The sequence below is a fragment of the Dasypus novemcinctus genome, chromosome 23 (genome assembly GCF_030445035.2).
Source record: "Dasypus novemcinctus isolate mDasNov1 chromosome 23, mDasNov1.1.hap2, whole genome shotgun sequence".
Lineage (NCBI taxonomy): Eukaryota > Metazoa > Chordata > Mammalia > Cingulata > Dasypodidae > Dasypus > Dasypus novemcinctus.
The window spans coordinates 62,943,260-62,963,561 of NC_080695.1; the positions used below are offsets into that span (position 1 = coordinate 62,943,260).

The 20,302-nt window shown below is 53.7% G+C and overlaps 1 protein-coding gene across 6 annotated transcripts in view; it reads left to right on the top strand.

Annotated features, from left to right (window-relative positions):
- The first annotated feature begins 1,529 nt into the window (after positions 1 to 1,529).
- Positions 1,530 to 20,302, top strand: part of TVP23A (trans-golgi network vesicle protein 23 homolog A) — a 43,919-nt gene continuing 25,146 nt past the window's right edge. For 5 of the 6 annotated variants that reach the window (XM_058286473.2, XM_071211367.1, XM_071211366.1 and 2 more), the window contains exons 1-2: positions 1,530 to 1,673; positions 1,981 to 2,060. In XM_058286473.2, coding sequence (XP_058142456.1) covers positions 2,003 to 2,060 — 58 coding nt within the window. In that variant the 5' untranslated portion in view covers positions 1,530 to 1,673; positions 1,981 to 2,002. Of the gene's footprint in view, positions 1,674 to 1,980; positions 2,061 to 2,797; positions 2,868 to 20,302 lie in introns of all 6 variants that reach the window. The other variant, XM_071211368.1, reaches the window with a different exon arrangement.

Consider the following 20,302-nt stretch of genomic DNA (forward strand, 5'->3'; position numbering starts at 1 on the left):
GCCAGCAGTACCCTCAGGCTCTCCTGCCCACACCCCCAGTTCCCTAAACCTGGCTGTCGAGCGCTCTCCAGGTGTGTGGGGAGGGAGGGCCGGCTCCGCCCCTGCGTTCACCTGCCATAGGGCCTTGGCCTCTGCAGCCGCAGGCCTCGACCCCCGGGTGGGCAGGTCAGGAGGGGGAGAGGGTAGTGACCCCCAGCTGGCAGGAGCAGTGCCTCTTTCTCAGAGGACAGTTTGGTCTCCAGTGGGGCTTTCGAGGGGGTTTCCCAGCTCCCCATCTCTCCAACGGAGCCCCAACTCAAACGACACCAACGGTTGATGATTATCAAGAGAGAGAAAAGCCCCTAAATGTTCTCAACTGCCGCCCCGTCCCACCGCCTACCACCCTCTCCCCAGTCTGAGGGGCCTCAGGGCTGATACCTTTCTGTTTCCAGAATCATGGGCAGAATGGCCCAGCAGGCCTTTCTAGAACCCTCTGCCTCCGTGGCTTAGATTCTTAGACTTATCCTGAGTCAGTCTGCTTTTTAACAGGCCCTCGGGCTGCTCACGTGAGAGGCACGATCTTGAAGTTCTGGTTCCAGAGTCTGATTTAGTTGGTCCGACGTGTGGCTTGGGCTATAGAAGCTTCCCGAATTAGGGTGAAATTTGGGAAACATTTTTTTTAAAAAGTGCTTGGGCCCTAAAAATGGCATTCCCTCCCCAGAGGCTTGGCAGGCCCCTTTCGAGGTTATTTTAGGGAATAAGGGGCGGGGGAGGGGCTGCAAAGAGCCCGGGATCAGAAGTAAAGCAGTCCTTTGCAGCTTGACTCCAGCTCCCGCCCTGCTCCAGTCCGGCTGGGCCAAGGAGGCAGCAGGGGTGAACTGAGTTGGGACCCCACCCCCCAGGAGCCTGCCCGGTCCCCGGGGCGTGGGGACCCGCCCCCGGGGCCTGCGGCCTGGCCAAGGGCAGGGCCAGAGTCTTAACGTCTGGACTCAGCCCTCTGGCCTGAGTTAGGGGGCGAGGTGGGGCAGAGGGGAGGGACCGCGTGCTGGAGGGAAGGTGGCAGGCCTTCCCGGGAGGTCCGGGCAAAGTGTTTGCATTGGGAAGCACGATGACCGCTGATGGCAGGAGCAGTCACCCCAGTGCCCGGCTCCCGGGTGCGCGAGCCATCCCCTGCAGGCCAGCGGTGGCGCGGAGACTGGCTGCAGCTCCTTCACTGCGCGTCCCCCGGGCCCAGCCTGGGGATCTGCTTTCAGTGTGGGCGCTGGGGGGTTCTTGGGATCAGAGATGTTGGGGAAAACACCGCCCTTCCCCGAGTGCTGAATGGGGCTGCCCAGCACCGGCACGTTCATTCATTCCTTCGCTGCGTCCCCCACTCATCGACGCCACGAACCCCACGCCTTCACCGCCCCACGCCCGCTCCTCCCCGCATCGCCGTCAGCGTCGCCCCCGTCCGCCCCGGAGCCCGGACCGCCCCCTCCCTGGCGCCCCCGTTCCTGGCGGGCCTCTCGCGGCCCGCTGCCCCCGCCGCCTCATTGGCCGTTTCCCGCCGAGCCGGGCGGAGGCGGCGCTGCGGGGCGCAGGCGCGGAGCTCGGCAGGTGCGCCGCCCGCCGGGCGTCCGGGCGCGCCTGCGCAGAGGCGGGGCGCTGGGGCCTGCAGTCGGGGCTCCAGGTGGGCTGCGGCGAGGATGAAGCAGGTAGGGTGCCGGGCCGCGGGGCACGCGTGGGAGGAGCCTGCGGGCGAGCAGGGGGAGGGGAGGATGAAGGATGCGCAGATCCCAGGCCTGGGGCTGGGCCGGAGCCCTCCTGGGACCTGCGGGAGACCGGCTGGGACCCCGCGGGAGGGTGGAGAAGGCCTCGGAGCGCAGCGGAAGGGGAGGGGCCCCGCCGACTCCGGACCCCCTGGGAGCCCGGCCTGGTGCGCGGAGATCCGCCCCGGGGCGGGGCGTGAGGTGTGCAGCCACGGGCCTGACCCCTGCCCCCGGTGTCCCTCCCCGCCCCCAGGCCTTGGTGGACGATACTGAGGATGTGTCCCTGGACTTTGGCAACGAGGAAGAGCTGGCCTTTAGGAAAGCCAAGATCAGGTACTTTGGACCCAGGTTTTTGGGCAAGCCTTCCATTCGTTCATTCAGAGTGTTTTGAGAACCTGCTTTTGGGCCAGACCGGGGGGGGGGGGGGGGGGGGGGGCTAGGGACACAGCGAGGTGAAGAGATGCGGCAATGTCCCTGCCCTCCCGGAACCCACAGTCTCCTGGGGAGACTGACGTTGAACGGGCAGACAAAGACATGAACAGGGTATTTACTGAGCGTAAGAAAGGCTGGGAAGAAAATGCCCAGGGTGATGAAAGAGAAAGTCACTGGGGAAGGCCACTTGCCTTAGTGCAACCAGGGAGGGCCTCTCAGCGGAGGTGACAATTGAGCTGAGATCTGAATGATGAGAAGCAGCCAGCCGTGGGAGATTCCAGAGGGAGAGTATTCCAAACAGAAGGAACTGCAAGGGCAGAGGCCCTGAGGCTGTGTTGCAGGTCAGCGAACAGCCGCTGTGGCTGGAGGGTAGTGGGTGGGGGTTGACAGGAGGCTGGAGAGGTGGACGAAGGTTGGGACTCCCAGTTTAATCCCTGCTTCCGCTCCAGACAGACAGACATTGTGTCCATAGTGTTCTCTGCCATTGTGTTCAGCACCCCGAAGGCAGCAGGACCAAGGCGTGAAGAATGGCCCCTTGGCCCAGGACATAGGGCGCGGCCACACCCACTCACGCGGAACTGCAGCCTCTGCTCCCGGCCGCTGGTGGCCTGATGACCGTCCCTTTTAAATCCTTACAGTGAAGCCCCGACGGCAAACAGCCAGTGACTGTCTTTAAGGAAAGGCACCGTACGAGAACTGGAATCCTGGGTAAAGACTCTTGTAGAGCATCTAAGCGCCGTTATCTGTTCACCACATCCGAGCTGAGTATCTCTGGTATCCCCGAATTCCGGCTGGGGGCCGGGGGCCCGCACTGCAGGACACAGCCGCTGCCCTTTGGAATTGCCCAGTCTAGAGCGGGGTTGCTCAGCCGCGGCGCTGCTGACACTTGGGGCTGGAAAATTCTTTGCTGTGGGGGCGTCGTCTTGCGCATTGTGGGATGTTGAGCAGCACCCCGGCCCCTACCCGCTTAATGCCAGTAGCACCTGCCCCAGTTGTGACAACCAAGAATGTCCCCAGTCATTGCCAAGAGGCCCCCTGAACGACGAAATGGCCCCTTGGTTGAAAACCCCTGGTTTAGATGAGTGGGAGGAGGGCATGCCAGCAAGGCTGCTCCAGCTTGCGTTTTGAATGCTGCGTGATAGGCAGAAGCTGGCACCTGCCCTGGAGGGGGGAGACTGCCTGAGGAAGTGACAGCTCAGCCGAGGTTGGGTAGAGGTCAGCGAGGCAGAGAAGGGGCGAGAGGGTGTCACAGGTGAGGGCCTGGAGGTGAGGCCACAAGTTTGGGGAGTGGAGAGTGGTTCAGGTCGTTCAAGATGGGGATGCTGGGGAGCGGCCCAAGTTGGGGACAGCTGGGGCCAGGCCCTCAACAGCTGGGGCCAGGCCCTCAACAGCTGGGCCCAAGTTCTGGGGCCGCGCCTTCCACTAGAACTTTCCGCAAAGGTGGAAATGTACTATATCTGTGTGGTCCAGTATAGTAGCCTCTAGCCACAGGGGGGCTGCTGCACACTTGAAATGTGACTAGTGTGACCAAGAAATCTAATTTTGTTTAATTTTAAGTAATTTCAATGTAAGTCGTCACCTATGGCTACCATATTGGACCCGGTAGTGCTAGAGCTCGGGCTTTATTTTTCAGAGCAGTGGGTCACCCTGAAAGGTTTTGCACAGGGCAGTGAAAAGAATGTGTCAGAATTGGAGAATGGATTGTAGGGGCAGAGTGGAGGCAGGGGGCAGAAGCTGGGGGCGTGGACGGGGGAGCAGTGGTGATGGGGAGAAGCAGGGGGGGCCAGGGATTTGTGGGAAATAGAGTCAGCCAGCCTTGGTGGTGGCTGGATGTCGGGTTGGGACGGGGAGGGTGAAGGGTGGCTCCTGGGCGTCAGCCCTCGTGACCCAGCGAAGGGGTATTTCCGGGGCAAAGATGCTGAGTTTGGGGTGGTGCTGGGTGTTGAGTGGAGGGGTGGAACGTGATCGCAGCCAGGTTCGGCAGGCACTGGGAGGGGCGCCCAGGAGCTCGGGAGTCATCACTTGGGCTGCGGGCAGGGTCCTGGGAGGCGCCATCCATCCCCGAACCTTTTAGTGTACCTAATGCAGATTCCTCAGGCCAGCCCTGGACCTACTTAACCCGGTTCTTGGGAGACTGGGACTGTGAATTTAGAAAATAGCTCCCCCCACACCCCCAGTTACTTTTTAAAATTTTATTTTATTTATTTTTTTATTTATTTCTCTCCCCTTCCCCCCCACCCCCCAGTTGTCTGCTCTCTGTGTCCATTTGCTGTGTGTTCTTCTGTGACCGCTTCTATCCTTATCAGCGGCACCAGGAATCTGTGTTTTCTTTTTCTTGCGTCATCTTGCTGTGTCAGCTCTCCGTGTATGTGGCGCCATTCCTGGGCAGGCTGCGCTTTCTTTCGCACTGGGCAGCTCCTTACGGGGCGCACTCCTTGCGCGTAGGGCTTCCCTATGTGGGGGACACCCCTGCGTGGCACGGCACTCCTTGCACGCATCAGCACTGCGCATGGGCCAGCTCCACACGGGTCAAGGAGGCCCGGGGTTTGAACCGCGGACCTCCCATGTGGTAGGCAGACGCCCTAACCACTAGGCCAAGTCCGCTTCCCACACCCAGTTACTTTTGATGCCTGAGAATGTGGAGATGGCTCTGCAGTCCTGAGAATAAATACACTCACCCCGAGAGCAGGCGGAGAAAGGGAGTTCTGAACCGTGGTCTGTGTGTGGGCTTTAGGGGTGTCTAGGAACCCTCTACAAACCATCATCTAAGTTTCTTAGACGTGATTTAGGAAGCGGGTTCAAGTTTTAATTGGATTATCAAATGGGCCCATGATCCAAAAAATAAGGACCACTAGTGTAGGGTGTGAGTTGTTATTTTTCAGTTCCTTGTTGAACTGGATGCCGAGGGAGGTGATATGGGAAGGAGCGCTGTAACAGGCGTCTGGGATAATCGTGCACCTCTCCCTTTGCCACTTGCTGGTTTTGTGATTTGGCAGACCACCTTGCCTTGCTGAGCCGCCTCTCACCCATCCGTGAAAGGGGGATGGTTGTCCCAGCCTGCTCTCAGCACGCAGTTGCTATTAAATTTGTTCAGTAAATATTTATCCAGTGTCTGCTGGGCTAAGCCTTGGGGATGGAGGCGTGGCCCCTGCCCTCCTGGTCCCCAGTCCTGGGTCGGCGAGGGGCAGTGCCGTCTGTGGCGGGGGCTCCTGGGGGAGGGCAGGACCGATGGTGGCGGTGACCCCAGCACCCCCCCGGGCAGGTGGAGGGAACAGCGGCCCTGCTGTGTGTGCTTTAATCGAGACGTAATCCACATCCATAGTGTCACCCCTTCACAGTGTACAGGCCAGTGCTTTTTCATATATTCACAGAGCTGTGCAGCCACCACTACTCTCTAATTCTAGAACATTTTATCACCTCAAAGGGAAACCTGTTACCCCTGAGCACGCACTGCCCATCCCTCTTCCCCTAGGCCCTGGCAACCACCCATCTACCTTCTGTCTCTATGGATTTGTCTACTCTGGGAATTTCAAATAAATGAAATCAGTCACCATGTGGCCCTTGTGTCTGGCTTCTTTCACTCAGCCTCATGTCCCTTAAGGTGGAAATAACGTTGCACTGTGTACATACCACGTTCTGCTCGTCCAGTCCCCCGCCGATGGCTGTTCGGGTGGTTTCTACTTTCTTGACTAGTGTTAGGAATGCTGCTGTGCGCGTTCCCGTGCATGTTTGCATGTGAGCCTGTTTTCATTGCTCTTGGGCTTATTGCTGGGCGATACGACGACTCCTATCACCAGCCATTCAGACCATGCAGACCCGCTCTTAGCGGGTGGTGTGAGCTGCCACCGTCTTCGGGAGATAGGAAGAGCCTGCCTCTCAGTTGCACCCTTTCCCAGCCATAATTGTACCCGCAAGGTGCGATCATGGGATCAAGTTGGCAGATGGCCTCACAAGACCTCTAAGTGCATGCATACCGCTCCATGTACTCAGCTCCACAGAAGGAGGACGCAAGGCCGGGCGGTGGAGCAGGGACGCAGCCTCCGCATCTCTTAGGGCAACCCAGCAACTACCTCTCACAGCCCCTTTTGCTCCATCACCCACACGGTCATAGTCGGCTGCCAGGGGCGAGAGCCAACGTACATGGGACCCCCTGAAGGCTAGAAGCTGCAGCCTGTGTTTCTATAGTTCTGTTCACTGGGGCCCAAGGCCGGCTTGCCAGCCTACAGCGCCTCTACCCCAGGGGGCAAGGCAGGCACAGCATTCCCCGTGAACCTCACGGTGCTGTGGCAGACCCCGGGCATTAACCAGGCACTACTCGCAATGACCTTGAATGAGTTGTGACGCCTCTCGGAACCCCAGTTTTCTCATCTGTAAAATGGGGATGATGTTGGCTTCATCACAGGGTTGTGGAAAGAGGACTAAACAAGAGGTCGAATGTATATGACGGTCCTGGCAGGGCCCTTGGCATCTTTCATGGGCATCATAAATGGCACCTAAAATTCTGACTGTAAAAGTGACTTCCGTGTCCCGTCTCATGAGCAGGGCTGGAATGGGGGCACGTCTCTGGTTGGAACAGGACATCACACTGCGGGTTCTTGCTGCAATTGGAAACTGTCCTTACTATGGACAGTTATGTTTCTGCTTTCAAGGCACTGTCTTTACAAAATGCCTTTGACCCCAAATCCTGGGTTCTAGTGCATTCCCATCCAAATGAAGATCGTCTGCTCCTGCAGAATTCTTGGATCTGATTTTGGTCTCAATTGTCAGAACTGGTTTGTCTGCTTAGCTTGGGCAGTGTTTCACGGCTGGTTCTTGTTTAGCCCAGTGGGTGTCAAATTGGGAAGAACGCTGTCCCCTGATCTCACACGCGACAGGGAGTCATGTGTTAGTGGCTTAAGACAAAGATCACATGGAATAAAAACTACCCCTGCCAATTTCCAACCAGCCAATCAAGTACTTTCGTTGGCTCTCCTCCCATGTTGGATACAAAAGTTGTTCCGTAAGAGGAGCCCCAGATGAAATGGTTGGCTGTTTTTTGGAGAAGTTAATACTGAATGAAAAAATAATCATAGCAAACATGTAGCCAGCATGTATTATATGCAGGCACTATTCTAGGTGTTTCACTTATAATAATCCATGTAATCTGCTTTACAGATCTAGGAGGTAGATGGAGTTATTTTTTATCAGTTTCGAGGTTAAAGAAATGTAGACAGGGAAACAGACTTGGCCCAGTGGTTAGGGCATCCGTCTACCACATGGGAGGTCCGTGGTTCAAACCCCGGGCCTCCTTGACCCGTGTGGAGCTGGCCCATGCACAGTGCTGATGCGCACAAGGAGTGCCCTGCCACGCAGGGGTGTCCCCGTGTAGGGAAGCCCCACGCGCAAGGAGTGCGCCCCGTAAGGAGAGGCGCCCAGCGCGAAAGAAAGTGCAGCCTGCCCAGGAATGGCGCCACCCACACTTCCCGTGCCGCTGACGACAACAGAAGCGGACAAAGAAACAAGACGCAGCAAACAGACACAGAGAACAGACAACTGGGGGAGGGGGGAGATTAAATAAATAAATCTTTAAAAAAAAAAAAGAAATGTAGACAAAGAGAGAACTGAGTAACTTCCCCAACGCCGCTCAGCTATTAGGTTGCAGGGTGGGGATTTGAACCCTTAGAGTCTGACTCCAGAGTCTGCATCTTAGAGGCTATTCCTGGGGTGGGGAAAGGCGATGCACACAGTGAGAGGCGCGACCCTGCCGTGGTTGCGGCAGATTCACAGCTTCCATCTTATGCTTACCTTGGGGTGTGCTGTCGTTTTCATTGTGTAAACAAGGGCGAAGAATCACCCCAACTATTTAGCGTGGTATTTCTCAGCCTCGAATACCGGATAATTCTCTGTGCATTGTAGGGTGTTTAGCCGCATCTTTGGCCTCTACACACTAGTTGCCAGCCTCTCCCCTCCACCCAGTTGTGACAACCAAAAATTTTCCCAGACATTGCCAAATATCCCCTGAGGGACAAAATTGCCTCTGGTGGAGGCCCCATGATTTAGATATTTCTCTCTTTTTCTGGGTGGGATTGGATGGCAGTGAATTAAAGTTGCATTCGAGGTTGCTCAGAGCAGTCCCAACACTGGTGAGGTGGCAGTGGCCCAAGGGAAGCAGGAAGGGGAGGGGCAGGTGCCAGTGCAGACAGTGGCTTAGGCTGCCCGTCATTCGGGGAAACAAGCACATCTCCAGGTGCTGTGCACACACACACACGCACACCCCATGCTCCAACACACTAAGGTGAGGAAGAGTTGTGTTTCTTCTTCCAGGAGGTCTGTTGTCCTGGCCCCTGGCCCCCGTGCTTTGGGAAATGGGTCACGTTGTCCCCCCTCTCCCCTCTGCATTCCAAAATCTATTTTTAAAATATGGAAATGCAGCAAAGCAGGTCCCGCCATGAGCTGATTGTTTAATTTTAAGGAAGGTCCATGATTACCAAGGAAAAGAACCCACAGAATCAGGGAACTAGACAAATTTCAGTTCTCTTTGATTTGGGGCACGGCATTACATATTTTGAAATGAATTCCTTATATATACAACAGCTTGACTTCCCCTTATTTGTATTTCTTGTTAACACGAAATCGATTGCATAAGCTGGGGCGACAGTAGAATCACTGAAAGGCGGTTTCTGCTGAGCTGCAAACGCACGCCGTCTGCGGGGGCATTTGGAGGCACGGAGGGGACACTGGGGGGCCCTTGGTGTTCGAGATTGGACGGCAGTTCGGCCGCCTGGACACAGGAGCATTCAGCTGGCTCATTCCTTTTTTCCCAGGGCGTCTCACCCTCGGAGCGGTTGGCCTTTGGGGCCGTGTCCTGTGCACTGCAGGACATTTTCCAGCACCTCTGGCCTCTGCCCACTAGATTCCAGAGCAGCCCCCAGTGTGGCAATAACTGGCCATTGCCCAGTGTCCCCCAGGATGGGGGCGAAGTCATTCCTGGTTGACAACCGCTGGTTTGTTCATCTGCTCAGTCCCTTATTCATTAAAGCAACAAAAAATTCCCAGGACCCTTGTGTGCCAGGCGCTGTTCCAGGAGACACGGGGAAAGCCAGAAGGCCTGGTCCCTGTCCTCGTGGAGCTGCTATTTTCATTAGGGAGACGACAGTAAACACATCAGCCAATAGATAAACGAGTGTCTTGGTTTGCCGGGGCTGCTATAACAAATACCACACATTGGTTGGCCTAAAGAGCAGGACTTTATGGTCCGCAGTTTTGGAGGCTAGAAGCCCAAAAGCGAAGCTTCTCTGAAGCCCGTAGCACTCTGCTGCAGGCTTGCTGGCCATCCCTACCTCGGTCTCTGCCTCCGCCACGTGACGACCGGTCCCCTCCTGTCACCTTCCTCCTGCTGCCTGAAGGACTTCAGTCATGCTGGGGGAAGGCCCACCCTCACTCAGTTTGGCCCCGTCTTAAGAGGGTCTCCAAGGATCCTATTTATAAATTAATTCACACCCCGGGGTCGGGGGTTAGGGCTTGAACATGTCCCTGTGGGGCCGTGTGCCATCCACAGCAAGGTAATTCCAGAGAGTGGTAAGTGCACATAAAAAGGGGTCCAGGGACACTTCTTTAGGTCCGGGAGGGCATCAGAGAAGCCACGTCCGAGGAGGCACCTTTGGAGCTCAGACCTGAATGAGGAGAAGGAGCCACCCACGGGGAGAAGTGTGACAAGAGGTCCCCAGGCAGAGGGTCCGGCAAGTGCAAAGGCCCTGAGGCGGGAGGTGTGTTCCAGGGAAGGTCACCGGTGGGGCCAGGGCGGCTGGAGTGTAGAAAGTGGAAGAACAAGAGGAGACAGAGTCGGCGATGAAGGGACCAGTGGGACAGGTGCTGGTGGCCTGGGCTGGCCGAACTCCAGGGGCACATTCGGGAACTTGGCTCGAACGGACCTTACTCCCGATTCTGCCTCCCCACCTGCTGCGTGTCTGGACTTCTGGGGTTGGAGAGAGACGGTTGACGGCAATGGACCTTCCTCCGCATCCCCAGGGGAGGAAAGAGCCAACGCCTTGGGTTCCTGGGCTCCGTCGGGTCAGCAGGTGGCGAGCCGGGCGGGAAGCTCGCTGCAAGGGATTCTGATGTGCCCGGAGGGCCTTGGTAGGTTTTTTAGGTTGCCCCTTTCTAGACAAGTAGGGAACGCACGCCCTGGCTAAAATGTGTGTCCCCATCATGGGGGTGGGGGTGGGTGCTGCCGTATTGACACGAGACTTAGCCAAATATTCTTGCAGGTGATGCTGATGACGTTTCCTTAAGCAGAGACCAGCTCAGTCCCAGGGGGGCGCTGTGGGGCGGCCCTTCTCGAGCCCCACGGAAATCCTCCTTACACGGGTCCCCAGCCTTGTGCTCTGCGGCCGACAGCTCGCCCCTCACCCATTAAAGGAGCACGGTGGCCGAGATGACTCAGAAGCAGCCACCGATCACGCCTGGAAATACACGTGTCGCTTGCTTTCTCCTGGATTTTAAAATACTTTAGAACAGAAATTGCAGACGGACAATCCAAACGCATCCAAACCGTAGACGTGCCCCCTTAGGCTGGGGTGGCCATCTGAATGGATTTGCATTTAAATTTAAAAACTGGGAAGGGTCACCTTAAGTGAATCTGCAGACCTCTCGCCCACCTGCCCACCCCCAGTGGGCAGTGGGGGAAATACTACACTGTAGCATTTCTGCTCTCTGGTGGGACCAGGGTTTCAGGAGGCCTCGAGTTGGATCTGCTCTCTGAGGTTGGGGTTTCCTCCTCAAACTTTTTGAAGCCATCACAGCTGGCTGGGGGGTCTCTTTGCCATAGCCCCACCTTGGGGTCAGGCTGTACACGCGACCACTTACCCCCCGCCCCGTGGTCCTGCTGTCCCTCTAGCTTGGGTGTATGCTGCTTTCTCTGCTGCCTGAATTTGTCCTTGAGATCTTTAAAACCATATTTAAATTAATTTATTTTTCAACTGAGCTATAATTCACATATAAAATTCACCCTTTTAAAGTGTATGATGTTTTTGGTCTATTCACAAGGTTGTGCAACCGTCACCACTCTTTAACTCAAGAATTTTCATCACCCCACAAAAGAAACCCTGTGTCCTTTAGATCTTTTTTTTTTTAAAAGATTTATTATTTATTTATTTATTTATTTTTTATTTCTCTCCCCTTCCTCCCTCACCCCGGTTGTCTGTTCTCTGTGTCTGTTTGCTGCGTCTTCTTTGTCTGCTTCTGTTGTCGTCAGCGGCACCGGGAATCTGTGTTTCTTTTGGTTGCGTCATCTTGTTGTGTCAGCTCTCCGTGTGTGCGGCACCATTCCTGGGCAGGCTGCACTTTCTTTCACGCTGGGCGGCTCTCCTTACGGGGCGCACTCCTTGCGCGTGGGGCTCCCCTACGTGGGGACATCCCTGCGTGGCAGGGCACTCCTCGCGCGCATCAGCACTGCGCATGGGCCAGCTCCACACGGGTCAAGGAGGCCCCGGGTTTGAACCATGGACCTCCCATGTGGTAGACGGACGCCCTACCCACTGGGCCAAGTCCGCTTCCCTGTCCTTTAGATCTTAATCCGTGTTGCCACCAAGAAGCATTCCGTGGTCTGAACGGGGCGCCCGTCCTCTGGCCCCCACTGCCTCCAGCCCTCCCCCACGCCTGACCCTCAGCGCTGCCCCCGTCCTTGGTTAAAACTGCCTGAACGCCCTGCCCCGACCTGGGTCCCTCCCCTTGGACACTCCCTGCACCTGAAGGATGAATACCTGGAAGAGCAGGGACAGCGGGCGGGACCCCGATTCAGCGTGGTCCATTCTGATTGGACAACAGCATCAGCGGGCGACTGTTTTGGCTTTCGTTCGTTTTTCCCGTTCACAATGCTTTTCACGTTGTGTTGAAGTTGCTCCTTTACTACTTGGCCCATCCCTGGTGACTGCCAATGCCCGTGACTTGGTCCATTTTGCTCATTGCTGTTCACCCGGATGTAGCATGGTGCCCAGAAAATGGCAGGTGCTTGTCTCTGTCTTCCAGCTGCTAAAACAAATACTGCACTATGGGTTGGCTTAAAAAACGGGCATTTAGTGCCTCGTGGTTTTGAGGCTAAAAGAAGTCTAAAATCGAGGTCTCAGCAGCGCAATGCCTTCTCCGCGAAGACGGTGATATCCTGGGGCGGGCTGTGGCCATCCCTGGTCCTGGCTTTTATGTCCATGACAATGCACTTGACAGTGTCTACTTCTTTCCTCAGATCCATTGACTTCCAGCTTCTGCCCCACCATGCGCTTTGTCTTCATAAAGCCTCCAGTGATAGGATTAAGACGCAACCTTCTTCATTCGGGCCACACCTTAACTAGTAATCATGTCTTCAAAAGGTCCTATTTACCATGGGTTCACGTCCACAGGAACAAAGTAGGGTTCAGAACATGTCTTGGGTACGTAATTCAAGCCATGACAGTGCTCAATAAATATTTGTTGTTGTTTCCTTAAGCTCAATTATTAAATGTATATTTTTAACGAAACTTTTTTGTTGATGACACAGTTAATTAAATGTCTTTGGGCAATTTAAGCGACAGTTTAAATTTAGCATGGGTGATCATTTTGAGTACACCAAATTAACCAGCAGACAAAACTATGTATAGATAGCGATGACAAAACTTAGTACTTTCAGTGTGGTGGGAAGTTTTAGTGCTTGATGAAACCCCACCCCGAAGAACTGTAAAATATAGCTGTAAAATGTGCTCAATTGGAATGAAATTTGAATTCATGTCCCTAAAAGGACTTAAAAGAGAAAAAATTTTTTGAAAGAACTTCAAGAATAGCAACAAGAACTTTACCCAGATTCACCAGTTGTTACCACTCTGCTACCTTTGCTTTCTCTCTTTGCATTTGTCTGTCTATAGACTTGTTTTCTGCAATGTTTGGCAATATGTCACATGAACTGTGTTCCCTTACCCTAAATGCCTCAATGTAAACTTCTGAGGACAAGGACTTTCTCTTTTGTAAGCAGAGTTGAATGACTAGAAAATGGAAATTTAATCTGAAGTTCATATTCCAATGTCTTGACAGTCATTTTCCCTCTAGTCCAAGATCCAGTCCAGGCATGCCGCTGGCATTCAGTTGCCATGGCTCATTAGCCTCCTTTAATCTTCGTCTTTCCTGACGTGGTACATGCTGGGTGAAGACCAGTCACTGGGAGGAATGTACCTTAACCTGGTCTGGCTGATGGTTAGATTCGGGTATGATTTGGGATTGAAATACTGCAGACGAGCTCTTGTGACCTAAAAGCACATCATGTTTTTGAGCTTGGGCACACTACTAAAGGCGGCCCAGACATGGCATGTTTTTGCCACTACCCCATCTTACTTGCACCCTCAGCCCCCAGATTTTGGTCTTTAATTCTCTTCTCCACTCAAAGGAATGCAGAACTTAATAGAAAGGAACCCATTCCGAGTTAGGTTGGATCTGGAACGTTCTTTTGTTGCCAGAAAGCAAGAATGCTTTTTAAGATGCCAAGGGTGGTGCTAAAAGAATGAAGAATCCAGTTGAACAGGCTCCCTCTGGCCAGCTTGTGATAGCGACTCCGTATTTGCTGAATGAATTAATATGATTTCACTCACTTCTCCCATTAAATCACTCCTAAGTTGGACTTCACCACAGACTGCCTTTGCTTCTAAGGTGCCGTACATTTTAAAGTACACTGGTTCAGTTATAACTCTTGGGGAGTGGGAAATAAATACTAAATTAAACATTCACAACGTTTAGTGGACACATCCTGATTCTGGAAACAGCAAATGGAAAAAGAAACAAAGGCAAGGAAATACAGGATTCTCTCACCGTTGAGGAAACTGAAGCTCCCAAGAGCCAGGTAAAGGGCTCAAGAGCACACAAGAGCTAAAATTTGATGCTTCAAGTCCTGCCTGTTTTCCATTCAAATCTAGTAGCTCTTCAAAAGAAAGAGCACACAACTTAATGAATTCTACTTCCTATTTCCAGTGCAACAAAAGCACCCCGATTTAGAGCAAGGGGGAAAGCACACAAGAAGGCGGGGCCGGTAGCCTCTTCGGCTCCTCGGAGGCATCGCCTGCGTTTGTCTTCCCAGCGGCTGCCTTCCACTCAGCCTCCTGGCAAGTCGGTCCTCGGCCTCTGCTTTTTCCTCTTCTTCAGTTAAATAACTCTGAGGCCCCTGTTCCAAGGAGGCGGGCGTAACTGGCCGACTTGGTGGCCTCACCCAGCCTCCCACCTAGCTCTCTTCAGGGACACCTGGGACCCTCCATTTACCACCCAGTTTCTTAGAGGAATCCCACTCTCCTTGTCCTTCCTGCCCTTTTGAAACCATCTGACAAAACCTAACTTGGGTTATGCAAAGTTAAAAATCTGCACCCACGGGAGCCTGTTATCTGGTGCTGCATAACAAAGGACCTCCCATTTAGCAGCTTCAAAGAACCAGCCTTTCTCTCTCCCACGGTGGCCGGAGGTCAGGCACCAGGCGCCTGGTTCTGGCTCAGGGTCCAGATGTCATCCGGGGCGGCGGTCATCTGAAGGCCCCACCGAGGCAGCAGAGCCGCTTCCAGGGTGGTTCCCACCTGTGGCTGCCGCCTGGAGGGCTCAGGTCCTTGCCAGGTGGGCCTCTCCAGGGGGCTCCTCATGACACGGCAGCAGCCTTCCCCCAGGAAGAGTGAGAAAGCAAGCAAGAGTGACCAAGACGGAAGGCACGTGTCTTTTTAACTTAATGTTGAAAGTGACTTCTGATCACTTTGATGGATTCTCACTGTGGGAGGGGTCTCCACAAGGGGGAGGAATTAATGGGGGCCACACTGGAGGCCAGTGACTACAGATCCCAATCCAAAGGAGGAGCAATTGCAAATACGTCTACAGCACCCACTGTATGCTGGGCTCAGATACTAGGGAGAGAGGATTATTTCCATCTTGCTGGTGAGGAAACTGGCCCAGAGAGGTTGAGTCACTTGTCTAAGGTCACACAGTAAATGGCAGAACTGGAATTTCTGTAGTCTGTTTCCAGGGCCACTTGGGGAAAAAAAAAAAAAACTTGAAAAAATTTATTATGGAGAGTTTCAAGTATATGCCAAATAGAGTAATATAAGGGACCCCATAAACTCATCTCCCAGCTTTAACAATTAACAACTCTTTTTTTTCCCTATGATCTCTCTATTTTTTATTAATGTTACATTAAAAAAATATGAGGTTCCTATACACCTCCCACCCCCACCTCACCCCACTCCTCCCACATCAACAACCTCTTTCATCATTGTGGCACATTCATTGCATTTGGTGAAAACAATTCTTGATAATCATCAGTAATTATCAAGTCATAACCAAACCTTCTTCATTTATGCCCTCACTTCTTCCCCCCACCCCCACCCCCACCCCTGGTTATTTTGGAGGAAACCTCAAGCATCACATCATTTCAAACAAATATTTTAATATGTATCTCTGAAAGATGAGAATTCATTTTAAAAAACATAACCACAGTACCATTTCCTCACTTTAAAATAATGAGCAACTCCTTAATATCACTAAATATCCAACCAATGTCTACATTTTCCCAATTGTCTCAGTTTTTTTTAATACTTTATTTGAATGGAATGGAATGCAATGCAATGGAAATAAAGTCCACACACTTATAATTGGTTGCTTTATTTCTCAGGTCCCTTTTAATTAATTGACAGATTCCCCCATCCTCTCCTTTTTTGTTCTCTCTCTCCTTTCTTGCCCTTATCCTTTCTTGTAATCTATTTGTTGTTCTGTAGAGTTTCTCATCATCTGGATTTTGCTGGCTGCATCCGTTCCTGAAGTGGCCTTTAATATTTTCCTTTGTCTCCTGTTTTGCTTGTCAATTAGTAGTTAGTGCTAGAGGCTTGATGAGAATCGGGTGTGACATTTTGGAAGGGGTGTGTGCCTAGGTCCTTTAATTCATCGGGGTTGTGACTGGGTGATATTCTAAGGCTATCATTTGGCCTTCATTTGTGGGCTGAAATAATCTAGAGAGGGAAACTCCCTCACCAAATACTTAGTTATCCCAAGATACACTTTGTAGAGAAAAGTCACGATAAATGTTTGATTCTTGTCATTCATTTTTCAGTTTCACGGTAACGAGTTAGCGTATTAGTCAGCCAAAGGGGCACTGATGCAAAATACCAGTAATGGGTTGGTTTTTACGTTTGCGGTAGGAGCTTACAGTTACCAGGCCATAAAGTTCAAGTAACTTCCCTCACCTAAGTCTGTTGCCACGTGCTGGAGCAGGATGGCTGCCGACGTCTGTAAGGGTTCGGGCTCCCCGGGTTCCTCTCTTCCCGGGCCTTGCCTTATTCCGGGCTCAGCTGCTCTGTTAGCTCCTCAAGGCCAGCTGTAGCCTATGAGGCAAATGACTCGTTTCTCTTCCCGGGGCTGTCTGTCTTTCCTGACAGCCACGCTCCTCTGTGTGCTTACTTTCTGGGCTCCAGCTCAAAGCTCCAACCTCCCTTCTCTGCGGTGCGGTGTCTCTGTGAGTCCCTGCCCACCACGGGGGCGGGTGCAACGTCCTACCGACGTGGCCCAGTCAAAGCCTTAATCATTATTTAATCAAGTAAGAGTGAAACCTCTGAATCCAATACCCTCTAATATGCCCACAGGAACAGGCCCGTTTACAAACATCATCCAATATTTCTTTTTGGAATTCATCAGTAATGTCAAACTGCTACAGTTGGTTTCTGAGCATCTTCCATAGTCACCCCTGAGGGTTTGTTCGGTTGTTTTTAAGTATCAAAAGAACTCAAAGATGAGGACAGTCTTATCATTATCCCCCTTGTTCTGTCTTTGGCCAGTGGGCACCTCCTCAAGTTGGCTTCTGCGTCTTTGGGTGTGGCTCCTGAGGTCTCTGACAGCTTCCTTGTTCTCTGCCGCCTCTTCTGCATTTCTCCACCTGGACCCAGAATTGACCATTTTTTTGGAAGGGCCCTGGCTCCTTTGAGTGGAGCATGCGATTTAGAGCCCACCGCCTGGGTGTGCTTCCTGCGTCAGCTCTCAGGCTCCGGGGCTAGCAAGGGCCTCGTCAGCGCCGCTCACTGTTTTATTTTGGGGCGTCGCCGGTCTGGTGATCCGGGGGCTCCTCGGCACAGGCAGTTGGTGCAGTTATGAAACGTGGGCAGAGGACGAGCGGGGCCCGGTGTCCGTGCAGGTGCTGCTGGTCAAGGCAGCTGTCCCTTCCCCGGGGGCAGGTGCCGGAGCAGAGCCCGCAGTCAGCGCCGCACCTCCCGCCCTCCCGGCCTGCGGCCGCTTCTTGCTCCATCCCTCGGGCGGCTACTTCACCCCTCTGCGCCGGAGTCCCCGTCTGTAAAGCGGTTCCATGCCCTCGCAGGTGCCTGCTTCTCTGTTCTTCAGGGGTGTCTGTGAATCATCCGCATCGCCTGGGTGCTCTCCCTGTCCCCTGGCTCAGGCCTCCTGCATCGGAAGCTCATTTTAACAAGATCCCCCTTCCCCTGCCACCCAGTGATTTGTTTGCAGAGAAGCACCGCTTTATACAAAGGGAAGGTGGTGGAACAATCGCTTCCCAAGACAAATGCGTTATTATTATTATTACTGATAATAGCTGGCACTTATCGGACACTGTATAATAGGGAATTTGGCCTCCAAAAAGAGCCGGGCTCTTTTGCCTGGGCTCCTGAGGGAAGACAGTCGACGCAGCTCAGGGCATGTGTGGCGCCCCCTGGGGATGTGCCTCAGCCCTGACCATTAGCATCATCCCATTTACGCATGAGGAAACTGGGACCAGAGAGGCTGAGTAACTTGTCCAGGGTCACACCGGACCTGAGCGTGGAGCTGGGAATTGAATCTAGGCAGTGGAAGTGTAGGGTCTGAACTTGTACTTCAGACCCTCAGTTCTCTGCCTCCCGCTCTGCTGCCTGCCTTCTTCCCATAAGGAGCAGGGAAGGCAGGGTCTCCTCCTGTTTCTCCTCCCAACTCCCGAGCCTTAGCTCCGGGCTCCAGCAGCAGCCCCGAGAGGAGAGCGGCCGCCAACCCGCCCCGGCCCAGGATTTCCACCCGGGGCCCCGGGCTGAGCAGGAGGCCGGGGGTCCCTGCGGCTTGTCGCCGCAGGTTCACGTTCATTTCGATAGCCTCTGCGTCGAAAGGAGGGGGATGTCTCTTTAAAAAAAAATAAAGAACAGAAACGAGAGGCCCAAACTGTGGCGAGCGGCGGGAAGTCTGCTCTTTTATTCGCTTCCACACTGGAGCCTCGAGCGTCCTGACCTTTGAATAGAAACTCTGAGCGCTTCATAATCAACTGTCCTCTCGGTCGTGCCAACCATGCCCCTGTCCCCGGGCTCGGCCGCTGGGGGCGGAGCAGGACGTGCTGTCTTTTAAGGCAAAGCCAGGGTCTGGGGGACGATGGCCCTAACCCCACAGGCCAGAGGGCGCGTGGCGGGCGGGCGCGGGTCGGGGGCGGCTGACCCCTCCCGGGCTTCCTGCCCTTTCAGTCTTGCCTTCCCCACGCCCTTTCGGCTTCGTCCTTGGCACTGAGTTTATCTTGAAAATGGACTAGAGGTGCATTCTCCATGGAAGTGTACCTACGAATCACTGGGGGCTCTTTTTTTTTTTTAATTTTTTAAAATTCATTTTTCAAAAATATTACATTAAAAAAATATGAGGTCCCCATTCACCCCCACCGCCCCCACCCCACCACTCCCCCCACAGCAACACTCTCCCCCATAATCATGACACATCCACTGCATCTGGTGAGTACATCTCTGGGCATCGCTGCACCTCATGGTCAATGGTCTACCTCATCATAGCCACCAGGGGCTCTTAAGAGGAAGATTCTGGCTCGGGAGTTCTGGGGTCCCCAGGCTGTCCTTGGAGGCGGGGGGGGGGGGGGGGCGGGCCTGCAGAGAGGACGCCAGCCTCGGGGTCTTTCTCCATGAGCGGACGTTGTCTTAGCTGCCGCCCCGTGCACGTGGGGGGCCCTGCCCCAGCCTCTTCCTGGTGGCGCGGCCACGGTCAGCAGAGAAGGCCACGGGGGGGTCGGGGGGCGTCAGGGCCGAAGCAGCGTCCTCCCCTTGCTGACCCCCGTGGAGAATCATCCATCCAACAGAGGCCGTCCTGAAAAGCACGCTGGTCAGGGCTTTTTTCTCCCTTTCACCCTTTCCTGAAACCGGGAGTGGCCTCAGCCGCCGGCCCTCGGGGGCGGCCTGTGTTTGGGCACCGGAGGTATTGGATCTCACGGGAGCCGCGTGTGGCCCGAGGTTGATGTTTTTCCCCGATTTCCAGACGGGCGGACGGAGGCTCCAGGCGTTCGGTGCCTTGTCCCACCGGGACAGCATGTGGATGGGGAGCCCGGCTTCCTGGTTCCCAGGGGACCCCCAAGGATGGCCGGGTGGCACCGGGGCGGGGCTGGCCTCTGCAGCTGCCCCAGGCGCCGCTCCTTTTATGCAGAGGAACTAGCCAGCCCAGAAGAAAGGGCCTGCCTTCTGGGATTTTCTTCTTCTATCCAGCTGTAATGGGCAGTTTCTCATTTGGGGTTTTTTAGGTCTGAATTTTTTTTTCTTTTTTTGGACCACAGACGGGCCATCTAGACACTCAAAATATCAGTCCCTGGGCTTGGTGTGTGCTGAAAGGAGTCTTGCCTCAATGCAAAGTTGAGGATGCCACTCATGATTTCTTTTCTTTATGTATATATATACTTTTTTCCCCCCCAAGGATGTACCAGGGATCAAACCTGGGAACTCATACGTGGGAGGCAGGAGCTCAACCCCTCGAGCTATACCTGCTCTCCATATACTTTTTAATTCAAATTCACATAAAAGTTTAGGGAGCAGTGGCTCTGGAGTTTCCACTGCCCAGTCACCATCAATGCATGGCCAGCCTCGCTTCATCTCACCCCTACCCATCCAGGTTGTTTTGAATAAATTCCAGACATCATCTCAGATGCTCTGTTAGGGGCACAGTGAACCGAGAAGTAAAGATGACGCCTTCCCCAGACCTCTGCCGCAGTGAAAGGCAGAAGGCTTTCCAAAGCGCCCGAAGGGTGCGCGTGAATTTAAAATGTTGGGGGAGGAAGTCAAGCTGGAGCCAGTCCTAAAAAAAACAAACCAGAATGCAGTTTTCAAGGTATTTTAAATGATTAAACCAAGGGCTGCTTTTCAAGATACTATTAATCACTGCTGAATCCAGACTCTTGT